Source organism: Neltuma alba, unplaced genomic scaffold (genome assembly GCF_004799145.2).
Source record: "Neltuma alba isolate B1F8T4 unplaced genomic scaffold, ASM479914v2 tig00012846_pilon, whole genome shotgun sequence".
NCBI classification, from domain to species: Eukaryota; Viridiplantae; Streptophyta; class Magnoliopsida; order Fabales; family Fabaceae; genus Neltuma; species Neltuma alba.
The window spans coordinates 132,179-150,548 of record NW_021637233.1 but is presented as its reverse complement, the minus strand read 5'-3'; the positions used below and the strand labels follow the sequence as shown (position 1 = coordinate 150,548).

The 18,370-nt window shown below is 33.8% G+C and overlaps 2 protein-coding genes across 2 annotated transcripts; both read right to left on the bottom strand.

Moving 5' to 3' along the window:
• Positions 1 to 1,613: 1,613 nt before the first annotated feature.
• LOC114731817 (phospholipase A1-IIgamma-like) lies at positions 1,614 to 3,776 on the bottom strand. The gene is made up of 2 exons (XM_028919070.1): positions 3,152 to 3,776; positions 1,614 to 2,297 (listed from the first exon to the last, which is right to left on the bottom strand). The coding sequence occupies exons 1-2, from the start codon at positions 3,734 to 3,736 to the stop codon at positions 1,692 to 1,694; spliced, it is 1,191 nt and encodes a 396-aa protein (XP_028774903.1). The 5' UTR covers positions 3,737 to 3,776; the 3' UTR covers positions 1,614 to 1,691.
• Positions 3,777 to 7,635: 3,859 nt separating this feature from the next.
• On the bottom strand, positions 7,636 to 10,736 carry LOC114731814 (phospholipase A1-IIgamma-like). Its single transcript, XM_028919067.1, has 2 exons — positions 10,136 to 10,736; positions 7,636 to 8,525 (listed from the first exon to the last, which is right to left on the bottom strand). The coding sequence occupies exons 1-2, from the start codon at positions 10,718 to 10,720 to the stop codon at positions 7,920 to 7,922; spliced, it is 1,191 nt and encodes a 396-aa protein (XP_028774900.1). The 5' UTR covers positions 10,721 to 10,736; the 3' UTR covers positions 7,636 to 7,919.
• Between the last annotated feature and the right edge of the window lie 7,634 nt (positions 10,737 to 18,370).

The following is an 18,370-nucleotide window of genomic DNA, read 5'->3' as shown; positions in this document are numbered from 1 at the left end:
GGGAACGAGGTGAAGGTTGCTGTCCCTGTCTCCAATCGATCCAAGAAGAGGAAGGAGAGAGCCCTAAACCGAATGGTGAGTTTAATCCTCTTGGTCCTCCTTTGTAAATTTTGAAATCTGTTGGTTTTTCTCTGCAATTCATTAAGTCACTCAGTTGTTCTTTTTCACTTTCAGCTTTAAGTTTAATTTTCCCACAGTGAAATTCAAGATAACGTAATATCGTATTTTTGAAAAATCAGTCAACTAAAATAAATCATAAAAATGTGATATTTTTGTTCTTTTTATCTCCATTTTCATGCAATAAATTTAATTCAAATTAATCATAATTAATATATTTGAGCCCAATAAATATGATAAAATCCTCAAATAAGATATAAAAAATAATGATAAAATAAGCTTTTATCAATGTACATATATATAGTATAGAACTTATGACGAAAGAGACAAAGTCAATGCTTTATTAAAACACTTACGTACAAGATAGATACATCTTATTCGAACACACAGAATCATTATTTTGGTTTACAACATAAATAAATTCCATAATTGGAAGCAACAATACCAAGGAACAAAAAACCGGACCGGTCAATGAACCGGTTGATGTACTGGTTCAAGGGTTAATGGGTCAGATCGGGGTCAGACCGGATTAAACCGTAATAATTAAAATAATATAATTTAATTAAAATATGTTTTTTGGCCAAATTTAATTAAATATGTAAAAAAATTCATATTCTAATTATAAGAAAAATATATTTAATCTTTCTATTTTCTTTTTTTTCCTCTTTATTCTCTCTTTTTTTTCATAAATTCACAGCCGATTAAATTTTATATATCAGTTCTACTTTTTCTCTTACCAAGTTTACATTTTTACTTTTATTTCTCATTCTCTCTCCTTTTTTTTTCCTGCGTGAGCACGTGAAAGGCTTCCCTTTTGTCCCATCCTTTCCTTCTTCCATGTTGATCTATCAAATCATATTATTTGCTTATTTGACTTTCACTTCTCTCTCTCTGCACTTCTGCTTCGTCATTTTCCCCCGAGGCACCCCTCTCCCATCTCTTTCACGGTACTTTCAACCAGCATAGGGTGTTTTCTTCCTTTTCTTTCTCTTTTTCTTCCAACAACACGAGCTGCGTCTTGGAAGAGAACTACTGAGATGAAGTCCAGCAGCAACAGCCATGCAGTAAGAGACGGCGATAGAGCAAGACACAGAGTGAAAACAATGACCACGAGCGTCGGCAAAGTTCGATTAGAAGACTGAGCATAGATTCCACGGACAGGCAAACAAATATGGAGTTTCTTTTCTTCTTTTCATTTCTTTCTCCAGATCATATTAGAGATCAACCAGATTTGGGTTTTTCTTTGTTTTTTTTTTTCCAATGACCGATCGATGTTGTTTTGCACCGGAAGGAGGGGAAAAATCACTGAACCGGCTGACCCACTCCAATTGGCGGTTTATCCGGTTTAACACCGGTTTTGACCGATTTAACCGGTTCAATACCGATTTGAACAGTATTCGGTTCACCTAGTAAACCAGACCGGACACTAGACCGGTTCACCGGTTTTCCGGTTGAACCGGCCGGTCCGGTCCGGTTTTTTCTTCCATGAACAATACACGCATTGTTGATATTTTATTCAAACACTTGTCAGAAACACAACAAGCCACGTTTTATTTAGTCACCTTGACGAATCGTTAGAAGTCATCCTCCTCATGATCCATCAGCTCCCAAGAACCATCTAATTGTTGAACCATTCCCTTGTTCTTCTCAACCCACCATGACTCAGGAACAAGATTTTCATCTTTCAAAGCATCAGCACCCTTGTTCGCCAGTGCAACATCACGATTCACTTCCAATTCAAAATTTCCAATGACTCCATGTGTCCCTGCAACGCCGTGCAAGTAACATTCCAAGTTATGCCAAGTAAGGATATTCCCTGGACTCTTCAAGTACGGTGATTGCTGAGTATTCATTATCAGTTCTTCACCCACATCCAGATAGGGCAAAGTTGGATAATTTGGAACAATATCAAGAATATTCTTAATTCTTAAAGCTCTCAGATCTTCCAAGCCAGTGAAAATCCTATTGAAGTTCAGTTCTCCAACTCGAGGGCATGCATATAGAAAGGCTGTGACAGGACATGCTTTTTCTGGTGTGTCTGTCGGCTTGTTATAGCCATTTTGAGCTATGTCCACTGCATTTAGGGTTGCGAGTGCACCTCCTAAACTGTGTCCAACTACAGTTATGCTGATTTCTTCATCCTTGTATAGATCTACAAGCCTTCTTATCTCACTTAAGACCTGCACATAAAGCATTCAAAAAAAAAAATAGCATTCATTAATCACCATCTCAATCTCAAGATGTCCAGCTACAGTTATGCTGAATTTGAATGAATTTTACTAAATTTTGGTAAACTTCATCCATTTCACTAAAGCTATCTTTATTATTGGACCTAAGTCTGAAATTTAATCAATTGACAAAGTAATTTGAACTAAGGCTAACATTAAAGTTCACAATTCAAAGCATAAACTAAATATCACCAATAAGCGCTTGGTATGGCTTAAGTACAATGGCCTGCGTTCGAGTCTCTATGCATATAAAATGTTATAGTTGAAAATATGAGTTGGGTTTGCAGGCTCAACTCACAAAAAATGGCAGGTTTGAGTAGGTGAGATGCAACACCGCTTTTATGCAGGCCTTTTTTAGCCCATATACTCGTGGAGGTCAACCCCCAACCTATAGGCTAATCCATATTTTTTTAAAATTTTATTAATTATTGTAATTATATTATTATATGCCACATTGCCATCTCTCATGAAAAATTAGAGAAAAGCACCTAGATCATTTATTTGGTGCTTTCAACAGAATATTTGAAGGAGAAACAAGGATTTTGTTACATTTCTTTGAATATTGTATGAGAAAAAATATGAAAAATTAGTTTTTTTTTTTTTTTTTTTGAAAAGGTATAGGTAGGCCAACCCATGTGTAAGTGGCCTCGGGTTGGCTGAGAGGGTTAATCCGCGTTACTAGCCCTGCAAAATATACTTTAATGAAAACTACTCTTATTTGGGGATTTAACCCTCAGATTAGTTAGAATCTAATATGGCTCTCTATCACGAGTAGTTAACGATCAAAAACGAGGGAAAACAAATACCTGGTCTCTTGCGCTTCTTGTGTTGAATGGAGAATCAGGATTAGCTGAAGTGTACATAGAGTACCAACCCTGATGCACTTTAGGATCCATTAACCCAGAACCACCAAAAATTATAGGAGCAGGAACCAACAGAAACTGGAAATCGTTAATCCATTCCAATGTTTTTATTGTTCCTCTCCAAGCAATCACAATATCTCTCCTTCCTAACACAGCTTTGCCTTCATCTGTGGCCACAGCAACATACCCAATCCAGTTTGATTCCCTGCTCCAAGCTTCCGGTGACAATGATTGTATTATAAAAGCTTCAGGAACGGCGATTTGTGATGTTGCATACAGATATTTAGTCACACTATACTTGAAGGGATTCCCATTCTCCAAACCTACCCTTGTGAACAAGTTCCGCTTGGCGTACTTGCTTGCTCCTGCAAACTTGGAAGCTTTTTCTGAGATGAAAGTATCATAAGTGGCTTGTGTTCTTTCTCCATAGTGGATTATGTACCTTCGGAGATCAATGTCGAGAGGGTTTAGAAGATCCTCCCAATGATCTTGTCCACTTAGGATTCTCCATCTTTGGGCAATGCTCATCTTTGTGTGTTTCTTTATTTGTGTTTCTGTGTGGATACTTATCATCCACCACTTGCAATCTTGCCTTTTATAGATAGCTAATACTTCATTTGACGGATTATTTTTGAATTGTCTGACTTTCCCCTCTTTGAATTTTTCAATCCTTTACTTCAATATCTTTTGGGTGCGAATCTTATAAATGATAATATAGTTTATCATTTTGAGATGAACTATTAGTTTCGTAACCAATAATAATGCGGTTTGCACCACACATGATGCATAGTTTTGAAATGGTACAGATTGTCACTCTTAGTAGATCTTGACGGCAAATTGAGCTTTTATTAGCAAACGCCGACACTTCAATAATTTATATTAAAGAATTTTGGTAACAATTAGAAAATGTAAATATCGGGCTACAGGTATGCATTCATCATCAGTATTAAAGCAATTGCTCATAACTAGCAATTAAAGTTAATAGCTATCTTGATGCAAAATGAACAATAATTTGGAGGAACATTCTAGTGATATACTATCTCCAGTTCTTAATATAAAACCTTGTTTGACTTTTATTTTGGTCTTAAATATATGACTCTAATCCACTTTGTCTCTCATATTTATTTTAGGAAAGATAATACATATTTATTATAAATAACTAGCTTAACTTATTTTCTTAATCTACTCAAATTAGTCAACCGGCTCTTATAGTTAGGACTGGAGGTAGTATTCTATATTTAATTTACTTTATATTATCTGTTCAAACGAAGCAGATCTCTGCCAAATCTGATCATCATATCCCATATAATAATCTGACAGAATTCTAAATTAGGAAATTGGGAGTGTATAAGATGTTTCTTCATGTATGGTGCATCCAGAAATTAATTGGTGGACTAAAGTGTTATTGGCCAGAGAGATATAAATCCAAAAGGCCAAATATTACAAAGTTTAACGTTAACAAAGGAAGTAATGTTTTCGTAGACTTCCTCAAGGGTTGTGTTTTTTAAACTCGTAATAAACAAATGTAGTTGACTAAAAACAGTAAAAGATATATAAACATAGAAAAAACATGTAAGCAGTGGCTTAAGAAAATTTGAAAAATGAAATTACACTTAAGGAAATCTTTTTAGGTATAGCGTGATGTGAACAGAAATGTTTAATTATTATTATGAATAGTGCATTATTTTGAAATTCTTTTTGTGATAGCACACGTTTTTCTGGCAGAGGACACAGGATAGAACAAATTCTTCGGGCCAGATTATAAAATATTTGGGATCTAATCACTATTTTCCACAAGCGTTTTTGACTCGGGGGTATTTTATTACAAATTATTGCCACCTAACGCTGACAAGGACCAGCCACCTAAGGATCTAATTACTATGTGTTTTCAAAAAAATTGATATAAGTTTAATCTATTTTCCTATGACATTGAAGAAATGTATTATCCCCTTACAATTAATATGGACACTTTGGAGGGGAAAAAACATTATAAACCTAAGAGACAAGTTAGATTGAAGTTTTATATTTAAGATTGAATATAATTTTGAGCTAGTTCTTATATATACTAAAAACTGGAGTTTGAATCAATAAAAGATTTCTCAATCAAAGAGCTTTAAACAACGATATAGAATAGATTATTATCACCATCCAATCCAAATATCATGTAAAATCTGCTGTGTCCCAAGAACTAAAAACAATTTATGTTTATAGAAAAACCACCACCTTCATTGCAAAATACAAGTCCTTGATGATATGTGGAAAAAAAAATTCATACATATTAATTGCATTTCTTAGTATGCACGGCGAGATCTTTAAAGCCTTGTATTTTAAACTAGAGGGTGTAAAATAAAGTACTAGACTATAAATTTTACTGAGTGATTATAAATGTTAGAATAAAAATTCAGTAACATATCCATTATATATATATATATTTGAATGGCTTTTTCTTGTAAGATCATATTATATTTAGAAAATTTTCTGTCGTACTATGATGTTTTTGTATTCTATCGTTTTCCCTGAAATATTTCTTTTTTCAAGCCGGTTCTAATTAAATCCAAGCGTCCTATGCATGTTCTGTGATATATAACATTAATATTATTTAATATTAATTAATTCATAATTGTCCTTTTTTTTTTTTGCCAACATAATTGTCCTACACTCGTACTTATACTCCAACATAATTGTCCTACTAAAGCCGTGTAAGGTTCATTCATGGATTTTTTTTTTTTTTTTTTTTGTGCTCCTTCCGGTTGAATGCGATGATAACGTCGGCTTCAATAGTATAAATATTCGAAATTTTTATTTTTACAACTTTAGTGCTGCAAGCAATGTTTCAATTATTTTAAGAAGGACATATGCTAAGCTACTTTATTAATTTAATTTGATGTTTTCTATTATATACTACCTCTGATCTTTAATATAAAATCTACTTAACTAATTTGGATAAATTGTCAAAAAGTGTATTAATCTCTTTAAAATATCTTCTTAAATCATCTGCATTAAAATTACTCCTCAATACACGTTTTCTTAATATGTTTAATCAATAGATATAGTTTAGAAAAACATGATAAATATGATAGATAAAGTGAATTAAAATTTTATATTTAAAACCAAATCAAGCTCCCAATTACCTCTGATATTAAGAACTAAGGATAGTGTATCTAGTTGAACACTTGATTAGATTTTTTTTTTTAATTTCACCGAGCCAGTTAATAGTTGCATTTAAATATCATTATTGTACAAATAAATCACAAACTAAAGGCAAGACGTTTTTTAGTTATGCCGTTGAGATCAACCTCTCAGCCAATGAATTATTTATTTTGATAATAAAAAATTATCTCCTAATTATTTCGAATAACATGATATTTGACTTAGTGGTTGAATATTTAAAGAAATAAAAAAAATATCTTAATTAAGAAAATTGTTTATGCAAGAAATCTTGAGCATATCGCGGATATTAGAGATATTCAGCGAATAACTGACGCAGATTACAAAAAGAAAATTGGACACTGAGATGTCAAAAAAGAAACAAGTGAAATGCTAGCTTGAACCTAAAAGAAGAAAAAGTATGTTAAAGCTAGCTTGGAAAATCGAGGAGTCCTCTCACAAGATGCAAATTGAGGAATATAAATTGTGAGGAGTCAGCATCAGAAACATATAGCATAGAACTTATGAGGAAACGGACAAAGTCAATGCCATTGACGTGCTCCTATCTTGTATAGTATAGCATTTTATATGTCTTTGGTGCGGTTTTTACTATGTATTTTGGCCATGATTACATCATATATGCTTTATTATGATCCAAGAGTAACCGCATGAAAATAACATTAAAAGGGTAAAATTGTCATATTTATCATGGGGAGTTATCCTAGCTTGATTCATCTTCTCCTTATGCATTCTAATTTTTCCCAGTCTTAGATTTATCATTGTACTGTGTTGAGATTTGAGTTCCTTTCACGGTTTACTTCATGGATTAGCATCTTTGAGATTTGGAATTGGTTTGTGTAGATTGGATGCTTGAACTATATATGTTAATATATGTCTCCTATTTGAGTTCTTTGATGATTATGTTATTGGCATGTTCTTGTTTGATGATGTGACTATTGCTAAAGGAACCAACTACACTTTGTCAATCCAAATTGCATCATTTAAACTCCCATATCATTCAATTGAACTCGGATGGCTCAAGTCTCTTTCTCAACAGGTTTTCATTCATTGCATTCCCTAAATCCAGTCAATTTCCATATCATTCCCTTTTTATTAAACAAAAGATAAAAAACAAGTAGCATTAGGATTTGAATCAGTTTTTGATAAATCATATCAAACCCTATTATATTTATGTTTTTAGCACATGGTAATCATATCAAACCATATTATATTTATGTTTTTAGCACTCAGTTAACTTAAAACTTTAAATAAAAGGCTTCTCAATAAGTGAACAACTCAAATTATGCTATATTGTATAACTTGGAAATCTTATTTCAAATTTGACTCCCAAGCACACGACAAAGAGGTTTAATCAGCTAAATGAACAGATCACTCTCTTACGACATGGATATTTTATTCGAATACACAGAATCAATATTTTATGGGTTACAACATAAACAGACTCCATATTTGAAGCAACAAATACAAGCATTGTTGATAATTTATTGAAACACTCATCCAGAAATACAACAAGCCACATTTTATATACAACCTTTGAGACGAATCAAAAGTCATCCTCCTCGTGATCCATCAGCTCCCACGAACCATCTAATTGTTGAACCATTCCCTTATTTTTCTCAACCCACCATAACTCAGGAACAAGATTTTCATCTTTTAAAGCATCTGTATCCTTGTTCACAAGTGCAATATCACGATTCACCTCCAATTCAAAGTCTCCATCAAGTCCATGTGTTCCTGCAACGCCGTGCAAGTAACACTCCAACATATGCCAAGTAATGATATTCCCTGGACTCTTCAAGTACGGTGATTTCTGAGTATTCATTATTAGTTCTTCACCCACATCCAAATAGGGCAAAGTGGGATAGTTTGGAACAATGTCAAGAATATTCTTAATTCTTAAAGCTCTTAGATCTTCCAAGCCAGTGAAAACCCTATTGAAGTTCAGTTCTCCAACTCGAGGGCTGGCATATAGAAAGGCTGTGACAGGACATGCTTTTTCTGGCACGTTTGTTGGCTTGTTATAGCCATTTTGAGCTATGTCCACTGCGTTTAGGGTTGCCATTGCACCTCCTAAACTATGCCCAACTACAGTTATGCTGATTTCTTCATCCTTGTATAGATCTACAAGCCTTCTTATCTCACTTAAGACCTGCACATAAAGCATTCATTACTATCATCAACATGTCTAAAACTACAGCCGTCAAAATAGGCCAAACCTATCGGGCCAACATGTTTAAGCCCTTGTAAGTGAAGAGCCCGGCTTGTATTTTAAGAGGTTCAAAAGAAAATTGGGCTTCAGATAGTTAGCCCTTTATGGCTCAAAAATAAAAGAGTTAGCTCATTAGGGCCGAGGACCAATATTTTTTATTATTATTATCAAGATATTTATATAATTATGGATTACTCTTTTATAGATAAGTCTAAACTAGAAAATTATCTAATTCTTTCAAGGATAGCAGCTGATATTCTGAACATTTTAATCACCACATTAGCCTATGAATCTTTCTTTATCATCAATTTACATGTCTTTTATTTTATTCTAACAAATGTTGAGGCTCTCATTTGCACTCGTAACTACTGCATGGTTTTACCTTAAATAAGGGTTATGAAAACAAAAACTTTGATATTTTATCACTAAAGAAGAGTCCACTTGTGGTGAAGAACAATCAAATATTATTAATCTTGATTATGGTCATGATGATGAAGATAATAATGATGCTAATGTTGTTAGATAATAATGATGCTAATGTTGTTAATGTTTAGCTGCTTGCATTTTATATTTCTATTTTTCCTGTTTTATTTGGTTTTGGTTGTTTTTTTTTTCTGAGTTTGGATAATAGTTTAGTAGTGTTTGTTTTTTTTATACATCATTAGTGTATGTTACTAATATTATAATTTGAATAAAAAAATTTAAATTTTTTATTTTTTATTTCAAAATAATTGAAAAGAATTTAAATTTAAAAACTAAATAAAAGGTCTGGCTCTTTTAAGCCTCGAACCTGCATGTCTAAGGGCTGAGCTTTAATAATTTGATGATTTTAAGGTATGTAGGCTTTAAAAGGCCAACTCTTTTAGGCCCTAGCCCTTCAAGGGCTAATACTTTAGGGCCAGATTGGCCCTTATCGACGGCGCTATCTAAAACTATAAAGAGATGGTCGAATCTGAATAATCCTATGAATTTGAAGTGGTTGAAAATTTGAATGAGTTTACAAAATTTTAATAAACTCCATCCAACTACGTCCCAAGCTATCTTCATTGAAACTAAATCTATGTGAAATTCAACCAATTGACAACATATTTTAAATTGAGACTAACACTAAGATTCACAATTCAAAAAAAAAAACAAATTAAATACTCAATCCGATCCTAAATATAAGAGCTAGTAGGGTATTTTTCTTCGACCCCAAACGTAAGATATCAATTTACTTTATCTTCCAAATTTATATTTTTTTTCCTAAACTCTCCGAATTAGTTGCACATATTAAGAGGGTTTTCCATCAAATAAGTAGTTTCCAGTGCAAATAATTAAAAAGAATGCTTCAAGGAAATCAACAAATATTTTTTCACAAATTGCTGATTTAACTAATTTTTTTAATCTCCACAAATCATTAGTATAACTCAGTATCACAAATAGGCATTGGTCCAAGCAGATTCAGCTACTCTCATGTTGCGTTTTGACTTTCAGATTAGTTAGAGTATAACATGGATTACGATGATGAGTAGTTCTCTAAACAAAAGAAAAAGAAAGAAAACAAATACCTGATCTCTTGCACTAGTCGTGTTGAATGGAGAATCAGGATTGTCTGAAGTGTACATAGAGTACCAACCCTGATGTACTTTAGGATCGATTAACCCAGAACCGCCAAAAATTATAGGAGCAGGAACCAACAGAAACTGGAAATCATTAATCCACTCCAACGTTTTTATTGTTCCTCTCCAAGCAATTACAATATCCCTCCTTCCTAACACAGCTTTGCCTTCATCCGTGGCCACAGCAACATACCCTATCCAGTTTGATTCCCTGCTCCAAGCTTCCGGTGACAATGATCGTATTATAAAAGCTTCAGGAACAGCGATTTGTGCTGTTGCATACAAATACTTGGTCACACTATACTTGAAGGGATTCCCATTCTCCAAACCCACCCTTGTGAACAAGTTCCTCTTGGCGTACTTGCTTGCTCCTGCAAACTTGGAAGCTTTTTCTGAGATGAAAGTATCATAAGTGGCTTGTGTTCTTTCTCCATAGTGGATTATGTACCTTCGGAGATCAATATCAAGAGGGTTTAGAAGACCCTCCCAATGATCTTGTCCACTTAGTATTCTCCATCTTTGGGAAATGCTCATCTTTGTGATTCTGTGTGAATACTTGTCATCTACCGCTTGCAATCTTGCTTTTTATAGATAGGTATTTACTCACCTGAAGAATTATTTTTGAATTGTCTGACTTTCGCCTCTTTTGAATTCTTCAACCCTTTACTTCAATATCTTTTGGGTGCTGGTCGCATATAAAGTGGTGTTCATTGTTTAGTTATTATCATTTTGAGATAAACAAATAGGTTCCGTAAGCAATAATTAAACATGATGCATATTTTTGAAATGTTACAAATTGCCACTCTTAATTAGTAGATCTTGACAGCAAATTAAGCATTTATTAACAAACGCCAACACTTCAATAATTTACAGTAAAGAAATTTTGGTGACAAACAGGTATATATTCACCAATATTAATAGCTGTCTTGATGTAAACTGAACAATAATTTGGAGGAATATTCTAGTGATATATTCTATATTCAATATAGTTTATATTATCTATTCAAACGAAGCAGATTTCTCTCTACCGGAACCAATTTCAGTGCTCATCGCAATAGCAAGCATCATGATGCTCATCAAATCTCAACCATTCAAATTTAATATAGATGGTTGAGATTTAATATTTAATGTTTTTGTTATTCAAAAAAAAATATTTTTTTAATATTTAAATAATTGAAAATAAATGTAATCTCTTAACTGTAAGTTTTTTAAAACATAAATTTTTTATTTAAAAGTTATTAGTTGAAAAGTTTAAATCTAGACTATTAAAACCGATGTTGAATGGTTTATATTTCACTCTAACGGTAAGCATCACAGTGCACATCACTGTGATTCACTGTGATGGGTACTGAAACTAGTTCTGATCTCTACCAAATATGATCATCATATCCCATAGAATTATCTGACAAAGAATTATAAATTAAGAATTCTAAGATGTTTTCAGGGATGGTGCATCCAGAAATTTAATTGGGTGACTAAAGTTTTATTGCGAGAAAGAAATAAATCCACAGTGTAAACGGACAAAACTAAAGGGCAAATATTACAATGGTTAACGTTAATTTTCCTAAACTTCTTCAAGCGTTGTGTTTTTTAGACTCGTAATGAACAAATATAGTTGACTAAAAGATATAAACATAGAAAAAAAAACATGTTAGCAGTGACTTCACAAAATTTGAAGAAAGAAAACTAGACTTCAGGAAATCTTTTTAGGGATGGCGTGACGTGACCAGAAATGTTTAATTATTATTATTAATAGTGCATTACTTTTAAATTCTTTCTGTGGTAGCACAGTATCATTATACATTTTTTCCCATGTTTGTCCTTTTGGCAGAGGACACCTGGTAAAATAAAATTTTTGGGCCAGATTATAAAATACATAGGATCTAATCAATATTTTTCCCAATTGTTTCTGGCTCGGGAGTATTTTACAAATTATTGCCACCTAAGGCTGACAAGGACCAGCCACCCAAGGATCTAATTACTATGTGTGGTGTGGTGTCTTTTTACAAACAAACATACGTGATAAGATAAATACACCTTCAGTCCTTATTATGAATGATTCAAAGCAAATGAGGGGTATTTTAAGAAAAACAACATACATTTATTGCAAATTACGAATTTTAATAATTTTTTTAATATTTATAAATTAGTTACTTAACACTTTTATTGCGAACTGACTTGGTCTAATCCTAATTTATTTTCCTATGGCATTGATGAAGAAATACATTCCCCATATGCATTGTTGGTTCATTTTACTGGAAAGGGATGGAACCTCCCCAGAGAAGATACATATTGGACGTGGGAAGGAAAAGACTTAGACGAATTTTAATCATCAAATCATGCTTCTGCTTAAATCAACATTCTTGAATCTTAATCATTAAAAACATTTTCTTTTTTACTTTTCGCTTTTGTTTTCAATCCCAGAGTTAGAATTTATTAATTTGTCCCAACTAGGAAATGGAGTCATTAATACATATAGAAATTAACCTGGTTGTCGAAAAACTTTAAGCATCACAAAAAGGAGTAAATCAAACAATGGCAGGCAGGGGGAAAACTCAAACAATAATGGAACATTTCATTCCATCTAACCCCTTAGCAGCCAAACATATCCCTAACGATAGTGGAAATTGGATCATATATTAAATGAATCCCTTCTTTTTGGTTGGCGAAAAAAAAAATCAACCCCTTCTTTTGTCCCTGAATATAAGTCCCAATAGACCAATACAGGTTCTTAAGCCGGCAAAAGAAAAAGAAAAATACAGGTTTCTAAGTGTAATTAACGTATATGCTTCCAAAAATACCCATGATAAAGAATCTAAACTACCTATATCACCCTTAATATTTAGAAATATACTCTTTCTCATGACATTTAAATATTTAAGAATGGAACGAAAAAAATTAATTTTACATATTATCGCATGTGGGAGGGGTGGGGTAAAAGTATTTTATACTACCTCATGTACTTAATATAAAAGCTAGTTTGAGATTCAATTTGGTTCTAAATATAAAACCCTAATCTATTTTGTCTCATATTTATTCAATTTTTTTCAAAGTAGCTCTTGTAACATGCTAAATGTTTTATTAAATGGTAGTTTTAATTAATACACATGATTAGCAGGCGTATTTTAAGAAAAACAATACCTATTTATTACAAAGGGTTAATATAAATTTTGGTCCCTCAAATTTGGGCCCAATTTGGTATTGGTCCCTGAAATTTAAAACGTGTGGTATTGGTTCCTCAAATTATGTCCGTTTCAAACCATTGGTTCCTGGCATCTTGGCACCGTTAAATTCTGCTGACATGGCATTAACACCATTAACCGATGAGTTAGACATTTAGGTGGCATATGATCTGGACATGAACTGATGAGTTAGACATATAGGTGGTATATGACCTGGACATGAACCGGAAAAAAAATGACAAGTCAAGATTCAGAATCAATGTCTAGGTATGAAAGGCTCTTAAACTATTTGAAACCCTAACTTAAACCATGTGCGCTTCAAACCCTAGCCATGGAAATTAGTTTATTCATGTTGCTTGATGATTCTATATTGTTGTTTCATGAGTTGCTTTGTTACTACTAAATTTTGCAACAGTTGGATTATTATTAGGTGTAGAGAGAGAGGGAGTGAGAGATGTCATCGTTGACGAACCCACCATCGTGTGCGGCCTGCAAGAAGCAAAGGAGGAAATGCATGCCGGGATGCATGTTTGCGCCATATTTTCTGGCAGAAAACCCTCGGAAGTTTGCTTGCATACACAAGATTTTTGGGGCAAGCAATGTGGCCAAGATTCTGAACGATGTTAACATGGCGTAGCATGAAGACGCTGTCAGATCCTTAGCGTATGAAGCTAAGCCCCGTCTCTAAGACCCGGTGTACGGCTGCTTCGGCATTATCTTCGTCCTCCAGCACCGCCTGAATCAGCTGGGTAGTGAACTCATGGATGCTAGAAAAGAACTCACCACCTACATTGACTAGCAGGCCTTGCTTCCCAACCAGGTAATGGGATTCAATTGGCAAGAACTTTTGACTTTCAACTTTGCCGGAGGCAGCGGCCATAACAAATACCCACCGGGCCAAACCCATGTCTTTCATCGTTAGGTCAAAGCACATCATCAGTGCGAGGTGCAATCTCAACAATGGATGTTGTCACAAAAAAGTATAGGTCCATATACCCGTGCATTACATGGAATCTGACAATTTTTTTAAGAACAGAAATAATTTGTTGATCTGAATCTTGACCTGTCATTTTTTTTCCGGTTCATGTCCAGGTCATATGCGACCTATATGTCCAACTCATTGGTTAACAGTAGAGCCGGTAATATGGGCCAACCCGCCGATTATGGGTTGGCTCGTGGCGGGCCTGAAGCTTGGCGGGCTGGGCTTTTTAGGACCGTTTTCTGACGGGCTGGAATTTTTTCAACCCAGCCCGCTAGGGTGGGTTGGCGGGTTAGGCCCGCCAACCCGCCAAATTTTGTTTTTTGTTTTTAACTTTTTTTTAATAAAACCTACTCAAAGTCCCAAATTCCTAACTATCTAAAATAAAACATGCAAATAGAAATTATCATAAATAAAACATGGAACCCATCCAAAGTTCCAAGTTTCAAGTTTCAAATATATTAAAATGTTAAACATATGATTAAATGAACATGATATGTCCTTAATAATTTAACAAACATCTCAAATTAAAACATAAATCCAAATTAACACTACCACAAAGTCACAAACACAATGTCACTACACAAATCACTATCAAGTATCAACTATCAAGTGCTCAATCATCACTCATGAGCTAGGGCAAAGGCGCAAAGCAAAGACAAAGAGCAGAGAGCTTGGGGCTTGGGACTTGGAACTTGGGAGTTAGGACTGGCCGAGGGCGATTGGGAGACTGGGTTTGGGAGAGTTGGGAGTCTGGAAGGAGTGCGACACGCAAGCAAAATGTGAAAATGGGACCGTGTTGGTGTTGCCGTGTTAGATTATTGGACATGGACTGCTCACTATTGCACTGTGGACTAGGCTAAGAGTGTAGAGACTAAGAGGCAAAGGGAAAAATTTGCCAAAAAAAAAAAATGGTTAAACGGGTTGGCCCGCCAACCCTGCGGGTTAGCCCGCCGCGGGTTTGGGCTTGGCGGTTATGGGCTCAAAACTTCCATTTTAAAATGGTCCTAATTTTTATCAACCCAACCCGCCACTTGTTGGCGGGTTGGTGGGTTGAGCCCCATATTACCGGCTCTAGTTAACAGTGTTAATGCCATATTAGTACAATTTAATGGTGCCAAGATGCTAGGGACCAACGGTCTGAAACGAACATAATTTGAGGAACCAATACCACACGTTTTAAATTTCAGGGACTAATACCAAATCGGGTCCAAATTTGAGGGATCAGAATTCGTATTAACCCTATTACAAATAATTAACCTAACTAATTTTCTTAATCTACTAGCTCTTATATTAAGGACATGAGGTGATATATTAGTTAATTTTTAATCAAATTAAGGACTTTAACATTGAACAACAATGATATAGAATGAATTATTGCCATCATCCAAATCCAAATATCATATAAAAAATGCTGAATCCCGGAACTATAGAATTTTCTTTTTTATGTTCCTTTAATAGTTTGACGGAGCATTTATTGATGCACTTTTTCTTTATTTTTTTATCAATTTTAAAATGAACCAAGAATAAATTTGAGTATATTAATTGTATTTCTTATATGCATGGTGAGATCTTTAAAGACTTGTATTTTAACCAAGAGGGATCAAACTGGACTATAGATTTTACGAAAAATTAGGAAAAACTCTCTTATTGAAAAATTTATAGGTAAGAACGACCTAATAAATTTTTATACAAAAAAACTATATTAGCACCCACAAATTTTATTCACACATAGTACCGCTACTTTGATTTAGGTCCGCTCGTCAATAAAATTTTTAATGGGGATTTTTTTCCCTAATTTTCCCCAAATTTTACTGAGCAATTATAAATGTTGGGAAAATATTCAATAACATATCCATTATATTATATATATTTTGACAGACTTTTAGTTGCTTATAATACAAGATCATATTATATTTACAAAATTTTCTATTGTATTGTGTTTGATATCCCATCGTTTTCTCCGGTGTGTGTGTGTCCTATCGTTTTCCATGAAATATTTTCTTTTTAAGGCCGGTTCTAGATACAAGCATCTTATGCATGTGCTGTGATATGTAACCTTAATTAATTCATAATTGTCCTACTCATCATATCCCTATTAAAGCCGTGTAAGGTTCATTCAAGGATTTTTTTTTTTCCTTTTTTGGGTGAGTACATTTATGGATTTTTTTTTTAATGCAAGTCGGGCACGATGATAATGTCAATATTATAAATATTCCAAATTTAATTTTCGCAACTTTAGTGCTGCAGGAAATGAAGTAAGGACGTATACTACTTTATTTATTTAATTTGAAGTTTTCTATTATAGCTCTACTATATATAGCAAGCAATCATCTCTTTATATATCTAGTTCAACACTTGATTAAATCTTTTTTATAGATTTCATTTCACAGAGCAAGTTGATAATTGAATTTCAGTATATCATTATTGTATAAATAAACGACAAAAGCTGGTTTTGAGTAAATTCTGTTGAGATCAAACTCCTAGCCAATGAATTATTTATTTTGATGATAACAAATTATCGCACAATTATTTCGAGTAACATGGTAGTTGACTTGGTGATTGGGTATTGAAGGAAATTAAAAAAAAATCTCTTAACTATTAAGGAAATTGTTTATGCAAGAAATCTTGAGTGAAACGTGGATTAGAAATATTCAACGAATAATTGACACAGATAAGAAAAAGAAAAATTGGACATTGAGATCTCAAAATAGGAAACAAGTGAAATGCCTGAGAATAGAAAAGGAAAAGGAATGCGAAAGCTTTTCTGGAAAATAGAGAAGGATCCCTCTCCAAATAATCAAATTGAAGAATACAAAAAGTATGAAGAATCAAGCTGATCAAAACACGGAAAGATCATCTTCCAAAGAGCTTAGTTAATTGTCCGTTAAAAAGAAAATTAAATCACTCGTGTCACATGTTAAGAAAAACACATATGAGCTATTACACTTATATCCTCATTATGAACAGTATGATTGGACATTGGATTTCTCAAACTTGCGTAAATTTGGCACGAACAGAAACTGATGCAGTATAGATATTTTACTCCAAATCACAGAATCATCTTGGGATCCGATCGATATAAATGGATTATTACACAATTAGCAAGAAAAATTAGATCACACGCGTTGTTGATCTTCTAATTGAACACACAGAATCATAACAACTTTTTGATTTCTTTAACCTTGATGAATCAAAAGGCATCTGACAAACTCATTTATTTTTATATATTTTGATATTTTTATGGGTTTTTGTCAACTTAATTAGTTCTTTTTACATTATTTGATTATTAATTGATTTAATATTTTTTTTTTGAATTATCGTTTTATAGGGGCAAAATTATCATATTTTGGTTTAATTGTGATTAATTGATTTTAAGGACAATTAATGCTACCTTATTTTTAAATTTTGATTGTAGGTTTTTGGGAGAATTAAAAAAGGACCAAAGGTAGTAAAACAGCGCGTTTTACTACCTGCCCCAGACACATGTTCATTCACCATCATCGTCTTCTTCTTGACAAAATGAAGGACCGGAGGAAGGCGTGAGCGAACAAAGGGAGAGAGAGTGGGGGACCAGAGGGCGATAGCATGAGAGACCAGAGGAGTGTGACGGGCGCCTTCAATCGTTCTTTATTCTCCATACTCCTCACTCTCGGCCAATTCCATCATCTCCCATGAATCCAAATATTCGAATCCACCACCATTGCCATTTCTTCCATCATTGTTAAAATCCATTCACCACCACCTCTCTAGTTCTTTCCCACTAATCACCGTCACCAGTATCGTTTCTTCATCATTGTCATCATCTTCTCTGTCGTTCTTCATGGCTGGACGTGGAAGGTTGCTGGTAGCAGCATTTTTCATGGCTGTCCATGAGTAAATCCTCATGGTCCTCTGATTCAAGAGCAATAGCAGGAGCTTGGGTCTTCATAGGAGAGTTTTGGCTACTATAATTTCCTGCCCAATAGTTGTTTAACAATTCCTAGGTCTTAGGATAATTTTTCTAATTAATGGGAAATTTAT